A 19,155-nucleotide genomic window follows, 5' to 3' on the forward strand; every position below is an offset into this window, starting at 1 on the left:
CCATGGGGTCGGCCACAAGAATGTGGTGGTCTTCCGCTCCGCCCTGGGGGACTCCGGCCTTGACTGCGAGGATGTGGTGGTCTTCCGCTCCGCCCTGGGAGACTTCGGCCGCGACCACGTGGAGGTGGTGGCCTTCCGCTCCGCCCTGGGGGGGCTTCTGCTTTGACCACATGGGTGTGATGGCCCTCTGTTCCGCCCGGGTGGGCATCACTTAATGTCCTCCATTTACCCATGTTTTTGTTTTCATTTTGTTTTTCTCCTTTCCTCCTTTGGACCTGACCCTCCGTCCCTCCCCTTTGTGTTTCCTCCGCCAGTCCACCACCCTCCTGGACTCCTTGTTTTGTGTTTCACCTCTCCTGCTTCTGCCTAGCCATTCCATCTGGTTGTTCCGTCTCTTTTTTCTTCCATTTTACCTGGTTGTCCTGTCTTTGTCTCTCCATTCCACCTGGTTGTTTGTCTCTGTTTTCTGACCCTCCGTCCCTCCCCCTAGTCCGCCGCCGCTTCACCTCCCTCCTACCTCTTTTTCTGTTGGGTTTTCCGGGGTTTCAGGTGGAGCATCTGGGAGCTGCTCCGTAGGGGAGGGGGTAATGTCACGCTCTCAGTCTCTGTTTTCCTGGGTGTTCCCTAGTGAGCTCACTTCTCCTTAGGCACTTCACCATAGGCACCTTAATTCCTCTAGTCTGGTTGTGTCTTCACAGTAATTGCACTCCAATTAGAATCGCACAGGTGCTGACAATCCTCTGTCATTAGTCTCCCTATGTATAGCTGTCTTTCTCTGTCATCTGTATGGAGTCCTACCCTATGTGTGAGTTGTGCTTGTCTCGCGAGTCTTCTCGTTACCTTCTTGTTCCTCCGCGTTCTTATCCGTTTCATCCGGTTCCCTTTTTGTTTGGTTTGTCTCTCAAGACAGTTTTATTTTGTATTTAACCTCTTTGTGCAATAAACCTTACCCGCAATTGGATCTTACCCTCTCCTTGTGTTTTTCCCAAACCCAACCGTCACAACAACAAACAAAACAGCCTCACACAGTTCTTCAAACAATACATTTGCCAAGTAAAATAATGCAAATGCTGATGGGAAGAAGGGGCTGGAATAAACAAAAGTGCACATTAAAATAAAGAATTACATAAGGGATCAAAATACACAGTATGAAGTCTGCGAAAGTGTCAAGATGCCCTAGTGGTACCCGAGCTACAGGACCTGCCAACAAACCTATGAAGATCTGTTCTTAAACCTGTTCAAGCTGCGATAATCCTTCCAAAACTTCCACCGACGTGTGACCCCTTTCACATAAACCAATTTTCGCCCCGTCAGGGTATCCCGTGGTGCGAAAAGTTGAGTGAGACGCAAACACCGGGAGTTGCCTTCCAGCAAATGGAAGGAATGCAAAGTAACGTGGAAAATTCCTCAGACAGACCGAGGTTTGGGCTTCAAGTGCTTGTAACTAACAGATCGCAACAGTAATCATGCATGGTGCATCGGAAAACACCACGGCCTATTAACGCTGGAGATTATGCTAGTGGCTTCTAGACGGCCTGGGCTCGGTAATCCAATTATGTGAGTTCAGGACTAAATGGCCAGAGCTAAAGCAGCAGAAAACGCCTGAATGGAGACAGGAAGTGGTGAATTTTTGATGTAAATGAGAGGTTTTGTTATTGAGAGATAAAGAGTTGACATGGTGAGACACGACAGTAATGGTCGGACACAGATGGCAGTTAAAACTTGCCTTGTTGAACATGTCTAGGAGGTGCTCTGATGAAACTCGGGAATACATTTCAGTCACCCTCGCCAAAACCAACACCCTGGCATCAGTCCTAAGCCTGAGGGGGCAAATCTAAGCAGTGAATCATGACTAAAATTCGATAAGAGGCAGACAAAAGCAATAAAGCGGGAGGCCCGGATTCAGCATGTTCGAATTAGAGATTTGGCCGACTGCGAACGGTCCACTTCTCCGCCTCAGTGAGCACCAGCTCATGTCCAATCAGACACCTGCTGAGTGAGGAAAATCAGGCCAAATGCTCTGAATGCAAACCTCTTCACCTTGCAACCTCTTAGACGGCCACCAGCAGAGCAACGCATTCGCAAGCAACTCGGACGGCAATAGGATGGAAGAGTCGGAGAACAAAACATCCTGAAAAAACCAACAACATGATGGAAAAGAATTCAATAATAGTGGCAAGTGGCCACTTATTTCTGATTGCGTTTGTGTTGCTGGTGATATAGTGTGAAATTGCAGCTTAGTAAAGCTTGTTTGAGCTCTGTCCAGCTCAGCTGTGAGGGCTGAAATGAGTCTGATTCCTCCAACTGTCCTTCTCGGCAGCTGGGCCTGACCTTAAACCCCAAAGCTGCCGCCGGTAGAGCTGAAATACGATATGCAGCAATACGTCACATGGAGCACTGGAGAAAATGGAAGGGTAGAGAAAATGAAAAATATCACCACTAAAAGATATAACTAAATCAACCGGTTTCTCATACGAAAACTGAAGGGGCAAGATGTGAGAGCAGATTTGCCAATGCAAATTTTGCCCTTATCAACGTGAAGACTCAGGTCAAACGGCTTGATGGACAAGCCATTTGTGTAAAGGGTAAACGAAGGACTGTTATTTCATATAAACTGCTCGGAACAATTAGAGCATCCAGATGAAGTGGGCCTTCATTTGCCCTCACTGAAACTAGCTGTACAGAGGAAACTAGCATTTTCAGGCAGAGAAAAACGCAGCGTTTTTCTTTCTGTAGTATCAGTCAATAAAGTTTTCCTGTGATTATGGAGTAATATGAAGTGCTTTTCCCAGGGGCAAATTTACATTTGCAGATTTTACATTAATAGCCTAATTAGCCCTGAATTGTCTTGGTGTGATTTGAACATCAGAACAACAGGTCTTGTCTTAATTGAGATCTCAGCTACAGAAGGCTCCCTAACAGCACTTCGACTTTCAGCCTATGTCTGTCTTTTCGTGGTTTTGAAAGCAATCTTTTATGCTCTCCTAAGCTGCATTTATTCATAAAAAATACAATATACTGTGAAATATTACATTAAAGGGGTCATAAGCTGCTTCTTTAAAGATCATTATTTGGTGTATTTGGTGTAACAGAATATGCTGACATGCTTTAATGTTAAAAAAAAAAAAACACATTATTTTTCAATTACTGTAAATTATTGCAGGTCCTCTATGACCTGCCTCTCTCAAATGGTAGATTTCTAGACCCTCCTTCTGACAAGCGCAGTCTGCTCTGATTGGCCAACCCGTTCTTTCTCATCAGTAGTATTATTTGTGATTTCTCTCTTTTGCTATGCTATAAGCTGGGCTTCAGGTGCCTTCACTTGCAAATTCGTGATCTTGTCATTATGTTTTACAAGAAAAGATAATTGTCTATTTCGTTTACATACATCTACACACCTTTCACTTTTTTAAGGCTAAAACAAAAGATGGATTCATTATTATTCTTAATTAAAAAGCACAACAACAAAACGGTAAGATGCGATGAGAAACTAGCATACAAAACAGTTATTAACAAAAGCGAATAAGACATGGCATACACCACATGCTGTATTATATACCGACTAAAAAAATTACAGAACGTTTAGCAAACACTGAGGAATAAAATAAAATAAAAGAGAGCCTCCATAGAATAACATGAAGTTAACAAATGAAAATGAAAACAAAACATAAAACTAAATTTGCTGTCGTTGACATTGCTTGCAAAATAAACTCACAGGAAAAATGGTCACAAAATGTGACTATTTGGTCGCAGTATGGAGCCCTGTGTATATAAAACAGCTTTTACAGCAATTCCTAAAGGTAAATATGAATTTATTGATTGAATTCCCCAATAAAACTGAAATTTGAAAAATAAGAAATAGTTTCTTATTAAAAGCAAGAAAACTAAAATTTAGCCTGGAGTTGGATGTTATATTACATGTTATAGTAATATTTTATTCACACATCAACTGACACTGTGTAGACTTAAAGTTCTATTTTGAGATTTAAGAATCAATATTGATTCTAATATGCTGATTCAGTGCTCAAGAAACATTTTTTTGTTATATTTGTACTTAAAAAAAAGTGTTAGTTCCTTTCATAAAAAAAAATAAAAAATAAAAAAAATACTGACCTCAAATTTTTGAATAATAGTGTTTTTTTCTCACATTTTATAAACGCCCCCTGATTAGTCATAGTATAAGCGCTGAATTCTCTAACTTGGGCACTGAAACAGCTGTGGTTTGTGGTTGTGAAATCTGTGGATGAAAAATTATGCTCTCGGAATAACAAATCATTTTGCATGGCTTCAATATCAGACTAGCTAGTAAAAATTCAACAAAAAAAAAAAAAAACTAACATATTTAGGAATTGGTTTAGAATATATATATATATATATACACACATATACTAAACCAATGCTAATTAACAATGACAGGAAACCTAATTAGGAATTCCCATTGCTGACATACTGTAGCCCATGGATATACAAAGAGACTGCAATCTGATAAAGTCCGGGGAGGCCTGTGAAGGCTTTTCTTCATCCTGTGTTCTGCAGCTCGTCTCTCAGTGCTGATAGCCCTGCAAACGTACCAAAGACGGATAGAAACACAAAGCCTGAGAGCAGCTTCCTCCTGAGACCTCTGCCTGCTCTTTCTTCTCTTGCTTTCTTCTCTCTTTCTTCCAGGCCTCTTCTGAACTGCATAATTGATAAAAAATAGACCATTCTTGGAGTCTAATATGTTGTCACAGCACTCTGTATGTTGAAAGAACCATCATATTCTTCACGTATGGTTGCCGTTTTACATTTCTGAAATGTGGAAACAGAGTTGAATTTGAAGGAAGTAACTCAAGGGATGGGGGATAAATTGGCCTTGTGTTTAATAGTAGGAAAAGCTAGTCCATTGGGAACAAGGCGGCCAAGAGAGAAGAGGGAGCTGTGAGTCATCCGTGCAAATGTACAAAAAAATTTAATTTAATTGCCTGGGTATGCTAAAGAACATCAGCATCTGCTATAACACCGATTAACTGCTCAACCAAGCTCACAACATTAACAACACAAACAGGCCATGATGTGGGTGAAACGCTCCGACGTACCTGGTCATTACCTGATTAAACCTCAAGTCTCAAGTGGTGCCCTGCTCTCCTTAATTCACACTCTTCTGCCACAATTACAAATCAACATACACACGCTGATGCCGTGTGACGGGATATGAAGATTCAGGGAATGCGGCACTGAAGATAGGCAGTGCAGCTGATACACCAGAGGATGCTGTGACAAACGTACAGGAATGTGTAAGGTCTATTATGAAGGTGTGGAAAGACTCGGATAAGTTTAAGTCATGAGGGAACATCGTGAACTAAATTTCCTATTGGACCTGCCTGTCTGAAGTTCTCACTGGTCAAAGATGCCAAAACAAAACAAGCCAAAACATGCCAAAACAAAACAAAAATTATTACGTCAATACTTTAAAATAAAGTTAGGAATTTCTTTTATTTGCAAGTCTCTTGAACATGTCAGTATATTACAAATGACATTTGTAAAATCACCTCCACCTGATCGAATTCTTGCCATGCTGGAGGATGCAGGTCAAAAACGGTATGAGAGCCGTTCCTGAATACACATGACTGTGAACACAGCACTCAATACACTTTTTATCCTCCACATCAATCAAATCAAGGTGCAAGTCGGGTGCATGTATGGCTTCCAGAAAGTATAAAGAACATTTGAGACTAGTATTTTACTTTAAACTATGTCTTATTCCATCAGGATGTACTAAAAAGAAAAACGGTGCATGACGGGGCGGTAAGAGATCTAGTGGAGCTACAGCTGAGATGGAAGTGCTGAAACCGAGAGGTAAATAAGTGACAGCTGGAGCTTTCTGCACTTCTACATCTAATGCACCTTGTTAAAAGGTTTCTAAGGTTAATGTGAGAGGCATTTCGGGGCCACGTGCTGCCATCTGAGGACTTCACAAGCTTGGAAGTTTGAAACGAACAGCTTCAGAGATTTCTCGCCGTGTTTATTCCTGGCCTAAAATATGCAGACTAACTGTGTTGCAGTTTATGCCGACTGATCCCGGCTGGAAGCTGGAAACAAAGTAAAATTGATGTTTGGTAAGCCAACATGAGGCCCCATGTAGTAGGGCCCCATATTGTACAGAGGAAATTGCTTGTCATGCTCTATCAGAGGAGGGAAGATCTCTTGCTAATAGCAGGTGCGCCGAGCGTCTGGGGTATTTGCGGGAACGAGCGGAAAACAACTCATTTACCTTAGAGCAAGAGAAATATTATGCATTTGCAGCTAAGTAATGCTGCTTTATGGGATGCTCTCTAAAGCTTCATTTCTCTGCTTGTTGCGTTCAAATTGTTGTTGCGGCTCAGCACAGCTGGCAACAGGCGTGATGTTAATCGCCATATGACTTCCATTACGGAAAAAACGGTGGTGAGAACAATCTGAAAGCAAGAAATAGGCAAATTAGTGTAATTGAAAAAGGCGCATTAAAAACTCAGAGAGCTCTTTGTTGTCAGGAGGAATGGCGTTTGCATTATGTGAACGGTACACAATAGCCACGTCACTCAGCGCAGCATTCCGGGATTAAAGATGCATGCGCCGGTTTCAGTATTGTTTAGCGAACAACAAAAGAATGCTGTGTGTATTTACAGTAAAGATGTCTCCTGACAGAAACAAATGATTGTGGACCGAGTGAGGATGATTAATTTCCTCTGCCTACTGTAAACAAGTCAAATGCATTTTTAATCATTCCAGAAAAATAACGGTAATAACGAGCCATCGGCCCATGGACTGCTAATGAGCTGCGATATATTTGAGTCTTCCAGACGCAACACTGAGGAATACCAGTGTTTCCCACCCCCAAATCCTCCCGAAAGAATATATGGAGAAGACTGCAGAAAAACTGAGACTGAAGTAAGGTCTGGGCAGCAGTTATGATGAAACAGATGTTATGATCATTAGCACTGACGGCATCATTTATCCTGCTCTGCCCTGCCTGCGGAGCTCGAGCGAATGCTTCACAGTTCATGTAATTATGTTGCTTAAGCGGCTTTTATCAGATTGCCATTGTTTGGGATTTGCTAGGCAACTAAAATGAGGAAGAAGGGTTTAGTCACATGGCTTTAGTGTAAACGTACCCAATAGAGCACCTACGCTTGTGTCACTTTTATCCCACAGAACTGTGTGTTGTGTTTGTTAGGGGTCCAGACTGCGCTATTCATGCCACCTTAGTGCTACTAAAGTGTGTTAAATGTTTTACTGGTGCACCAAAACCACTTAAGTGGGATAAATACAGTTGTATGCAACTTAAAAAAGAATACATAATAATAAATAATGCACACATTAAAGCAAAAAAAAACAAAAAAATCCTGAGCATTAACTTTTTATTCTGGGATGGGGTGGATCGGGGGATTGCAATGCAATGACTGTGGCAACTTTAACATTTGAAGGATACTATGGCAAAGTTATTGCTTTCCTTATTCAAACAGATTTTTTTTCATGAATATATGAATGACTTGAATGAAAGATATATCATACACTTGGAAAATTATGCGCGTCTACACATTAGGGGTGTAACAATACACTTAGCTCACAAGATGAGACAAAATACAGATACTTGGTTCACTAGAACAAGGCAATATACTAATACTATTTTTAAGAAATTTATAAATGACAAAAATATTTGTCTTTTAATTACAAAAAATAAAACAATGCAGATGTATTTTGAAATATTTTATCTAATATAAGGCTGCAACTAATTAGGTAATCAAGTAACTGATTATTTTTACTATTGAGTAATCTGATTTTTTTTTTGTTTTTTTGTAACAAATAGACCTAAGTGAAAACAAGGCTTTAGTTTGACTTTTTATATATAAACTAAGGATATAAACTAATACAATAATAATTGGCTCAAAAAAAAAAGAAAAAAAAGAAAAGAAATAAAAACTAATTACATTATTTTATTGAACAACACTGTTAAAATACATGATGTAATATGCCTATATATATAATATGAACATAACCATTTTAAGTACATTGTGTATTAACAAATACCTGTAGAGGATACTAATAGCTTGGTGACGTTACACTTTACACCTTGATTAGAATTTTTTTAAATCCATTACATTTTAATATTTGGCCACATGCAAACTCAGAAACTTTTATTTTGAAATCACAATGAATAATAAAATGGCATATTTAGAAATAGGTTGATGTATTCATTCTCCTGTGTTTGCAAAGATATGCGCATTATTTTCCCAGATGAACGTTAAGCAGTTCAAATTCAGAGTATACAGAGGAAGAGTTTAGCCCCTTTCACACATACAGTCTTTAAATTACCGGTAAGTTACCATTAGGAGATCATGTGTGAAAAGGAACTTTTCAAAATTCCCGGTAAATTTATTCTGGCAATGCTATCGTTCTTATGGAGATGACATGATTACTCTGAGCTGTTTACAAAGCTCCACTTCTTTTTAATTAGTTCTCATATGTAAATATGCACTAAATGCAAAGACATCTTTGATCTTTTTTAAGTGTCATGCTTCTTCATTCATCAGGGATGCGACTGCAATTGCCTCATGTTTATAAGAGCAAACTATTCTGATTGGGTAATGTTAGTTTGGTTGAGAGTGAAGGTTATGCTCCTCTCATAGGTAGGTGAACATTTTTTTTTTCCACAGCCAAATGCTGCACGCCGGAGATACGGCACCATGCCGGAGAACTATATATATATATATATATAACATAATTATATAGGATTATAGCGATAGATTGGGTTTTCTTTGTATATTTTCTGGACATGTGTAAAAATCTGATGATGGATTGTGTGATATTTATGCAGAAATATAGAAAATTGCAAAGGGTTCTCAAACTTTCAACCAGAACTGTACTTTGCAAATAATAAGGAAAAGAGCAGTCTAGACAAATGTTCACGTCATCCATGACAAAACACATGAGCTATCATATAGCTGGACTTAAATTAAGTATTTGTGCAGCCATTGATCTCTGTCAAGGTATAGAAAAATCTACACAACATATGGGACTTGCCAGGGGTTATGTAAAATGAATTATAGAGCAAGAAAGAAAAAAAAAAAAAAAGAGGAAAATCAATATGTGATCCATTAAGGAGTTAAGTGCTGTGTTCTGACAGGTGGCTCTGTCCCAGGCTGCTCATGTCAATGATGGAAAACCATCCGGGCGTAAATAATGTAGGAATAAATCAGCCAGAGATTAATCCTCTCATCGTTCAGGAGAGGAAACCCAGCGTTGGTCTAAATCACAGCAAACAACATCAGCTTTTAAAGCAATCTATGAATGTGACCGTCTGCTTAGCCAATGCTGAGTAGCATGTGCAGCATTTTGCATGAAGGCTGTCTCTCAAGACGATGAAAGATTCATCAAAGAGCCCGGTCCGGCTTTGAGTGCTAGCCAAGGCGCCGAAGCTGTCAGCAGCTAGAGAAGAAATCACACTGCTTTTCAATTTTAGCACCACCTCAACACATCCAGACGCTTTACGTTATATGCATGCGTATATGTGAAAGGGTAATGAGAAACGGCCATGTTGCCTGGCAGAAGTGGAAACTATATAGATCGGAAGTCTCTCGGGAAAACCTAAACATGTCTTATCTATCCAGATGACGTGGCCATCGTCCTCCAGTGATGATTTAGTCATGCGGTGTTCGAGGATTGCTATAATAGGTTTGGTCTCCAAAAGATTACATTTTCCAAAGCCCAGTAAGAATTTAAAGCCAGACACATTTACCAAGATCTCTCGCTGTGGTTTAACAATGTGAGCGGCTGGCTACCTGAAGGCGATCTCCTGTAATCAACATTTCTCAGCTCAGGGCACACATTATTATGAAGGTAGGCAGGAGGGCATCTCATTATCCTGAGTGTGTGAGATTACTACACTGAAGGACTTTCATCAGTGCTGTGCTTGAGTCCTGGACTCTGTGCTGCTCACTTTCTATTCAACCATGCCGTGCCTCCCCTGTCAATACACGGTGATGAAACCAGCTTGCGTCCTGCTGAGAGAACAATAATGTAGTGTTCAAAGATTTATATCACTGGTAGACTGTTCTCAACAAGGGAGATAGCGGAGACCCGCCACTGTTATCTGAAACGGTGTTTGACATCCAACCATTCACTTCAACAGACAGCGTTTCGGTACACACCCATCTTGTGTAACCCGTCATACAGAATCTCAGCGTGGGATTACATATAGAAGTCATCATGTTTCATTAAAGGCTTTGGGTTAGGCTGGGCGGTATGATGCTATTACGTGTCAACTGTAGAGATTGTGCTATAGGGTTTGTATGCCGTTCAATAGGCAAGAATGCTTTATGTGAGAGCATTAGTGAAATACATCATTGTAGACCTCCTCATTTGTTATAAATTATTTGGCTACACTTTATTTTAAGTGCTTTAGCCTTGCTACAGTGTAATTATACACATAAGTACTAAGTAAAATGTATTAATTACATGTACCTACTATGGTTAGGATTGGGGTTTGGCTTAGCATATAATTATGCATTATTCATTGTTATTATAACAGTAAGTACATGAACAAAAGGAAACCTTGAAATAAAGTGTGACCAATAATTTGAACTTGACGTTTCAAATACAGTTTGAACAGTGACTAATTAAACAAATGTAAAAATTATGAAATTTATTTGAATACAAATTTTACGGAATTCTAAAATGTAGCCAAATAAAATTTCCAATCATTTCCCAAAACCATTCATTTAATTATTCAGCAATAAGAACTACTGCATGCTTATTTAATATATAACATACATAGTCTTCAGTGTCACATGATCCTTCAGAAATCATTATAATATGCTGATTTGGTGCTAGAGCAAGAAACATTACTTATTATAAATATCGAAAACTGTTGTGCTGCTTAATATTTTTGCAGAAACCATAATTGTATTTATCATTTTTCCAGACTTATTTGATAAATAGAAAGTTCAAAAGAAGCATCAGTAAAAAAAAAAAATATTTTATGTAACATTATAAATGTCTTCACTGTCACTTTTGATCAATTTAATACATCTTTGCTGAATAAAAGATTTTTCATTTTTAGATTTATAAATATATATATATATATATGTATATATAGATTGGGTTTTCTTTGTCTACTTTCTGGACATGTGCAGAACTGCAGAACAGGAAAGGAAAAATCTACACAACATATGGGACTTGCGAGGGGTTATGTAAAATGAATTATAGAGCAAGAAAGAAAAAAAAAAGAGGAAAATCTTATATATATATATATATATACACCTCATATATTTCTCCTTTATTCAAGATCATTAATAAAACATGCAATGCAAGAACAACTGTTTAACATCGTACAAGCTCAAGCTTGTTGAGTCACTCCTCCAGGAACAATAAGACGTTACCCATAGGGACTCATCATTCTTCAGCATGCACTACTTTAGCTATTCTGTGCTAGGAGGAGGAAGAGTCACAGTGGAGATGAGAGATGTCTGTTCTGCTGAAGGGTCTGCCTTACATCAACACAACCGCACAAGCACAGGCTCGATGAAGCTTACACAGTGAGCTGTTCCCTCTCTGGACAATGCTCTTTTTTGAAAGCTTACACTATCACCGAGAGCACATTTGCCCCGGTACACAATGAGAAAGCCCCGAAGAACCAGCGGAAAACACCACTCTTCTGATTTGAATCAGATCCTTCACGTTCTGCCAGATGCTGCAGGGAAAATCTAATTTACAGGAGGGGAGAGCGGAAATATGAGCAAAGTTCTGCATTAGCCTGATTCAATGAAGCCTTGGAAATGGGCTTTGTGTGTGTGCTTCAGGTCACGCTTCAGAGTCCAACATCTTTTTTTGGTTTCAAGAAGGCTTTCAATTTAGCAGAGTGGGCACAGAGCTTCCTGAATGTACCGGGATCTCAAATGGGATGGCATGTGTGTGTGTGTGTGTGTGTGTGTTTGACTTGGCTCAACGTCTGAGCAAACAGCCGGACCACCGGGACAAGACAGACTTGAGGCCCCTATGGCTCTCCTGAGAGGCCTATTGTGTCCTGCCAACTATAAATGTCACTGATTTCCAACAGTTTCACACAGAGATTGAAGGAAACGGTCTTTAAACGTGAAGAGAATAAATGCCAGCTACAAGCTTCCAGCTTCCTTCAGGCAGCGTGTCAATTATAGCCAGCTTGCATATCAAATTATTTGGCCATAAGCACATATTCAGTCTGGTAAAACATGAAAAAACATCTGTACACTCCAGGTTTACATACCTCTTTGCCTGAGAGATAATAGGCGGACAGCAAGCCTCCAACAAAACGGATGTTCACTTCAAAGACGGAGATTTCGGCATTCTGAGGGAATAAAACAAAGGAAAACAAAAAGAGGTGAATATTTAAGTTCATAAAAACACTGCGACTGGCTCACCTTGAACTGCAGAGTGTAACAATCGCAGGGAAAAATGTGTGAGTACTTCAAACACACCTCACCCTCACACACCAAACACAAAGAAAGAAAACAATACAACAGAGCTGATAAAGCTCGGCTGGCATCGAGCACGGATACAAACAAGATCCCACAGGAGCGTGAAATCTGAGTGTGGATATTTTCTGCGGATCTGGGAAACCATAGCTGCTGGGGAAAGGGGGATCCTATGGCGCATGTTACATGAACGAAAACATCACTCACAGGATACAGAGCTATAAAGAGAGGAAGCTTCTGAGAGGATCTTCAAATAATAACAATAACAAAATCTAATATTTCAACAGAAAACCTCTCTGATGTTATACTTTTATATTTATACTTATATTTATCTGCACTTGAGAATACTTACAGCACTATTACATCTGACAATATGATTTTAAATACATCGTTTTATGTATTTCAACCTGTCTGTGCTTCTCAGACAGGTGGTACACAACAAAAAACGTAATAATAATAACGGTTATAAAATATTTTTACTTTACCTGTACAGTATATTTAAAAAAAAATGCCTATTCTTAATATACAAAACAATCTTTAAATATAAAAATTTTAATTACATTATTATTATGATAAACATACAAATTATACATTTAGTTATTTTAACAAATTTTTATTGTATACTCACCTATTTCGGTTTACTGTTTTCTGTTTGCTATTTTAATATACAGTCATCTATTTAAGACTCATCATCCACAGCCCATATTTACACTGTAAATTTTATATATTTTATTCTACTTTATTTATTTTTTAATAGCCAAAGTAGCATCAGTGGCAAGATCAATGCATTTTAAATGAAAAAAAATAGTCGTAAAATGTAGTGACGAAAAACAGAAAAATAAATAAATAAATACATAAATCACAGCAATGTTTTTTTTTTTATACATCCATTTGAGTAAAAACATTGCCTAGTGGCATTCAAAGCAGTACATTCCAACAAAATTATGAAATGTTATTTTTTTGTTTTCTTGTTGGTGAAGTGCTAAGAGTGCTAATTTAATTAGAAAATGGTATAAGGTCTAAAATGTATCAGAACAACAGTTTTAAACCATTTAAAATAAAAAAAAAGAGATTTTGGGTGCTTGGACAACCTAAACTCAACTAAGTACCTTACAGCAGCAATTGTACATGGAAGAGTTTGCATTATATTGCATTAATGTTTCAGATACTGCAGTCTGGCACTATGCAACCTGTGCCATGAAACCACAAGTCTCATTTAGCATTATACAGTCTAACCACAGCAAGACGTCTGTAGACTCGCCTGATGGTTTATGAGGTGAAATATTTGCGTCTCTGCACCGTCTCTGGGCAACCAAACAATAATGACCCACTTAATGCTTAGCGCATAGGCTTCATGCACCATCAAAACAATTTCATAACGGTGCGCAGGCGGCACAGCAGAGAAATATCTTGCATCACATTGGTAAATATCCGGTTCGGGCAAGATGAATGGCTGATGTCTTGGGGTGATTGGAGGTGTTATGGATAGCCTCCTCTCAAATGCTTAAACAGTTCCAGCGACAACGGTGCACCAGATGTTTCCAGATGATGACTCAAGCATTTTGTGGTTTATTGAGGGATCTGTCAGAAACTGGCAAAAAAAGACCATGACAAATGCTTTCTTGTGCATGTTAAGTTAAAAATAAAATGTGAAGAAAAAACAGGAAAAAAAAAAACTTCAGGTCAACACTGAAAGCTCCTTGGTAAAACCGGTCAGAACCATTGGTGGAAACAGTAAAGCCTGAAAATATCATTTTGCCTGGCCCTGAATTGGACTGACATGTTTAAGACTAAAAGTGGGGCAAAAATACCCACAAAAACCTTCACAAGGCTCTTCAAAAGTTCACTTCTGAGTCTTGTGAATTAGTCTCCCTGCACATATGAATATGTATAAAGTCAATGGGGAATCAGTTGAAGATATAAGAGGCAAAACCTCCACTGACTCCACAAACTCTGCAATCATTAAAGAACTGCTGAGATAAAAAAAAAAGAGATATTGACAAGGAAAGGAAAAAAAAAACATGAGAGAACGACAAAAATAAAATTAAATAAAACCTATCTGCAACAGACTGGAGGGCAGTTTAGATACAGAGAACTAAAACTGTCGATCTACATACTCGTAGATTAAGTCAACCAAAATTGTTTTATGACGAATACTAATTCAGATTCAGATTTTTGTGTTCAGTTAAATGGTAAGGAAGAACTATTATTTATTACAGGTTAATGGAAAATAAATACATAAATAAGCATATAAACTATGATAATATGCATAATGATGCAATACATAATAATACAATACAACAAAATTATAATATACATCTTTTTAGATTAATCTAATTTCTGTATATTTGTAAATTAAACTGATACAAAATCTAATTACTATTACTGAAATAATAATAATACAATTTATAAGTACAATTAAAATAGTACTTTTTTAAATTAAATTACATTATATTTATGCAAAGTAATTTTGCAATTAAAATGAATCAAAATCCCAAATAAATAAAATAAAATAAACACCTTTTACATACATACATATAGTTTACCTAAGCCTGTTCAGTGGCCTTAAGACTATAAATAGCAGTCAAGCAATAAAATAGGCCTATATGTCATAAATAAATAACTTTTTCAATTATCAGTATATCTCTAATGCAAACTTCAGATGAGTCTGCACTAGACAGAATGGAAACAGATGGATACAATGAAGCACACTGTGCTCGTGTTCTGTATCTAATGGCGTGTCTCTGATTGTTCGGACTCATAAAAAGGGAAGGGGTTTCTATTTTTATGCTTTTGATGAGGTTTTTCGATCCAGCCCTGGTATAGTGTCTCAGTCTGAAAGGTTATCTCACTCGGGTTCGAGTCCAGTTGGGATTTGTGGACGCTGCAACACAGCGGTCTTTCACAGCAGTGTGCGAATCTGACCTTCGATGACGCTGGCTTTTACAGGAATAAAAGAATCCCACAGCATGAAAGATGAGAGATCAGGACTGTTGATACAGTGAAGTGACTCTCCTCCTCCGTTCTGCTCCAGGCTCGCATTTCTCCGTCAAGCAATCTGATCAGAACTTGTAAGACAACGCAATGCGGTAATGAGGATTCAGGAATGACCCGATAAACCAAAAAACGCCGGACTACTAAAATCCTGAGGAGAAACAAAGATTCATCATATCTCCCAAAATAATCAAAGAGCTGCCACAGAGGTTGACCCGCTTTGGGAAAACCTTTGAAGCAGATGATAATGTATGCGTGATTCACAGATAGCCTTTACTTGCACCGCTAAACACCTTTTAGCTTCTCAAAGATAACCAGATGATAGCGGAGGTCAAATGAAGCCGCATGCCTAAACTTCCAACGGCTACAATTATTCTTCTAAAACAAGAGGCTTTTGTGCATCAGAAATGGGTTGCTTAGTATTCCAGAGACAAGCTGAATATTAATAACTGTTTCACAGGGGATTTTTGTGGACTCTTTCATTGTTGGAATAGCTTGAGGGTAGAAAGAAAAGCCTTTCAATTAAAAGTTGTTTAACACTCTTCATTAAAGGATTGGACCCAGATACAGTCTTCTGTCTTGCCTTGAATTGAGGCACTAGGATGCACTGAAGGACTTCCGATGCTAACTAACGGAAAACCCCTGCGGAATATCTAATGAAATTACCTAACCATACAGACGCAGAGAACCGATCGAACATCAAACAAAGCGTTGTTTTTGTCTGGTTTATTCTGCATATGTTGCGTCTTAATTCGTTCATCAACTTTATTTAGTCATTTCTGGAGTGATCTGCATGCAGTATTGATTCCCTTTTTCATGATTAATCAGCTTTCTGCCTTCGTTTGCTGCTCTCAGTCTCTTTCTATTTCCCTGCTGGGTGAAGTTCTGAAGATAAAACAGTTCAGCATTTCTCAAATTACTGAAGAGGTATTGACGTTATAAAAGCCAGATCATTTCACCTCGAAAAGCTAGTTGGAGGAGTAACATAAAAAGCAGAAAAAAACTTAGAATTGTATGTGAATTTTCCTTGTAAATTATATAAATTGTAAATTACACTGTTGATAATTTGTGGTTTAAGATTAATTTTATGCTTTTGTAAGTCTCTGCTCACCAAGGCTGCATTTCATTAAATCAAAAATATTGTGAAATATCATTACAAGCTAAAAATTACTTTTTCTATTTTAATAGAATTTTTATTTTTTTTTCCTGCTCAAATAACATTTCTATTTATCAATGTTGAAAACTGTTGCTCTGCTTAATTTTTTTTTTTTTTGGGGGGGGGGGGGGGGTGTTATACACAAAGTATTTTTGGATAAAGTTCAAATAACAGAATTTATTTTAAATAAATACTTTTTTCATATTATAAATGCGTTGACTGCATTTTTGTGTCCTGCTATGTTTTATACTATGTGATTCCTCATAATATAACTCATTTAAGTCATTACTGAAAAAAACTAAAACAAACATCTGGACTGAAGTGTCATTCATGGAGTTAACAAACATTATTATTATTATTATTATTTCATCAGTAACTGTATTGCAACAGTATCACTAATTCATAACAGCATTACTTCAATAATAGTATGGCAAATTTACAAAAAGTAGTTTTTAGTATTTAAAACCATTTGTTTGCTATTTCTATCATTAATATTATTATAACTACTACTACTACAATTTCTTCAGTGATAGTATTTTTATTATTATTATTTTATATTTTACATATTTGCAAAAATTTGTTGAATTTAAATTATTTTTTTTTATAATTTATTTTTTGATTGCTATTTCTATTATCTTTCTTTCAATAATAATATTTTATTATGTATTATTTAATTTAATTTACAAAAAAAAAAAAAAGTAAATTTTTGCACAAGATCCTTCAAACGTCTGAAATTTGAAAGCTACACAGAAAATTATTCCTCATAATATGACTCATTTAAGTCAAATTAACAGGGTCATTACTGATTGTTTTTTTTTTGTTTTTTTTAACTAGGACTGAATAGTAATTTATCTGTCTGGAATCAAAATGTCATGCTGAAAAATGGCAAAAAGCATGAGACAAGAAAGTTTATGAAGCTTTGAGATTTTTGTGTGGCTCAGATGTGGAAAATCTCCTCAAATATTAGCACCCGACTCCTGAGTCAGAATCTTATGGCTGATTTACAAGCGACGATGCTAAAAGCTCCCAAAATGTGCGATTGTTTATTTATTACGTCAATACTGAAGAAAACATAGAATCGAAGAAGTCATTCTGTTCTATCACTGAGTGTCAAATTTATAGCAAAGAAATATTTGTAAGAATAAAAATCAACCGGCTCAACAAAAAGGAGTATAAAAGGCTTGAGTCTTACCATGTTAAAGTCTAGATTCCTTTCCACCCACTCGGTAGCAGCCTCAAACTCATCATACATCTCCATAATGTAGAGCGTGTCCAGCGCATCCACAATGGTGGCTCCTTTGAGACTACCTGTGGATAGATATGACAACAAACCATTTGAGAAGGCTTCCTGTGGGGTTACCTCTAGGATCAGAGCTGAAATAAACCGATAGCTTTATGATAAAGACCCGAGAGCCTTTGAGATATGGATCCTAATGCCCTTCCTAAGAGAAAATCCTGTGTAGAGAGCAAACAAACCATGGCTACAACAAATGAAAAGCTTGCGAGTTAACACCCTCAAAGGGAAGCCAAGGTTAAGATGAACAGATCTTACACAGGCCATGTCAGATAACTTCCGTATTTTAGTAGATAACGTGAAAAAGTGGATAAAAGAAAGGCTGACGTTCATTGACTCTCTGGTGGTAAAGACACCAAGAAAATACACTGACTCAGATCTGGGCTCTTTAGTTCTATATGAATCAATAACACTGAATCAGTTTACTGTGAACAAAACCTCTGATTCACTAAACACTGGGACAATGTTAACTCCAATATGAAACATGTTTGTGTAATAAAATGTAGATTATTAATATAATATGTCATAATAATAATAATAATAATAATAATAATAATAATAATAAATAAAACTATTAATATTAAAATAAAATAATTATTATTTCTTCAAAAGTTGTATTTTTATTTTGCATTACTGTATTTTACAAATTTACAATTCTATTACTATTATTTCTTCAATTATAGTATTTTTATTTTACATTTTAATTTACAAAAAAGTTAGAATTTAAAAAAATTGCTTCCTATTGTTATTATTATAATAATTATGATTTATATTAATATTATTTCTTCAATAACAATATTTTTATTTTGAATTTAAAACTTTGATTTCTATTATTATTACATCTAAAAAATAGCATTTTCAATTTTTATTTTATTTGACAAATGTTTGACAAATTTGATTGCTATTATTATTATTATTATTATTATTATTTCTACATTTCAAAATTTAATTACAATTTTTTTTAATAATTTGTTTTGAATAACTAATAATTATTTATTTTAGATTCATATAATTTAAATACATTTTATTAATAAATACAATAAAAAAAGAGATGGCAAGAATATATTATTTTTCCCCCTTGCATTTTTTATTGAAAACTAATTTCAAAATGCAAAGAAAAACAATCATATCAACCTATCTGTCCTATTCCAGGTCTATTTACAGAACCATTTTAGGCATCATTACCCAGCAACATGATAAAAAGAAAAATTAACATCCAATTAAGGTGCTGATGTTATGAAACT

At 36.8% G+C, this 19,155-nt stretch overlaps 1 protein-coding gene across 1 annotated transcript in view; it reads right to left on the reverse strand.

Moving 5' to 3' along the window:
- LOC127983482 (mannosyl-oligosaccharide 1,2-alpha-mannosidase IA) overlaps positions 1-19,155 on the reverse strand; it is a 108,144-nt gene that overhangs the window by 51,651 nt on the left and 37,338 nt on the right. The window contains exons 3-4 of the mRNA XM_052585687.1: positions 17,810-17,925; positions 12,260-12,340 (exon numbers count right to left, since the gene is read on the reverse strand). Of these exons, the coding sequence (XP_052441647.1) occupies positions 12,260-12,340; positions 17,810-17,925 (197 nt within the window). The remainder of the gene's footprint in view (positions 1-12,259; positions 12,341-17,809; positions 17,926-19,155) is intronic.

This window comes from Carassius gibelio, chromosome B20, assembly GCF_023724105.1.
Source record: "Carassius gibelio isolate Cgi1373 ecotype wild population from Czech Republic chromosome B20, carGib1.2-hapl.c, whole genome shotgun sequence".
Lineage (NCBI taxonomy): Eukaryota > Metazoa > Chordata > Actinopteri > Cypriniformes > Cyprinidae > Carassius > Carassius gibelio.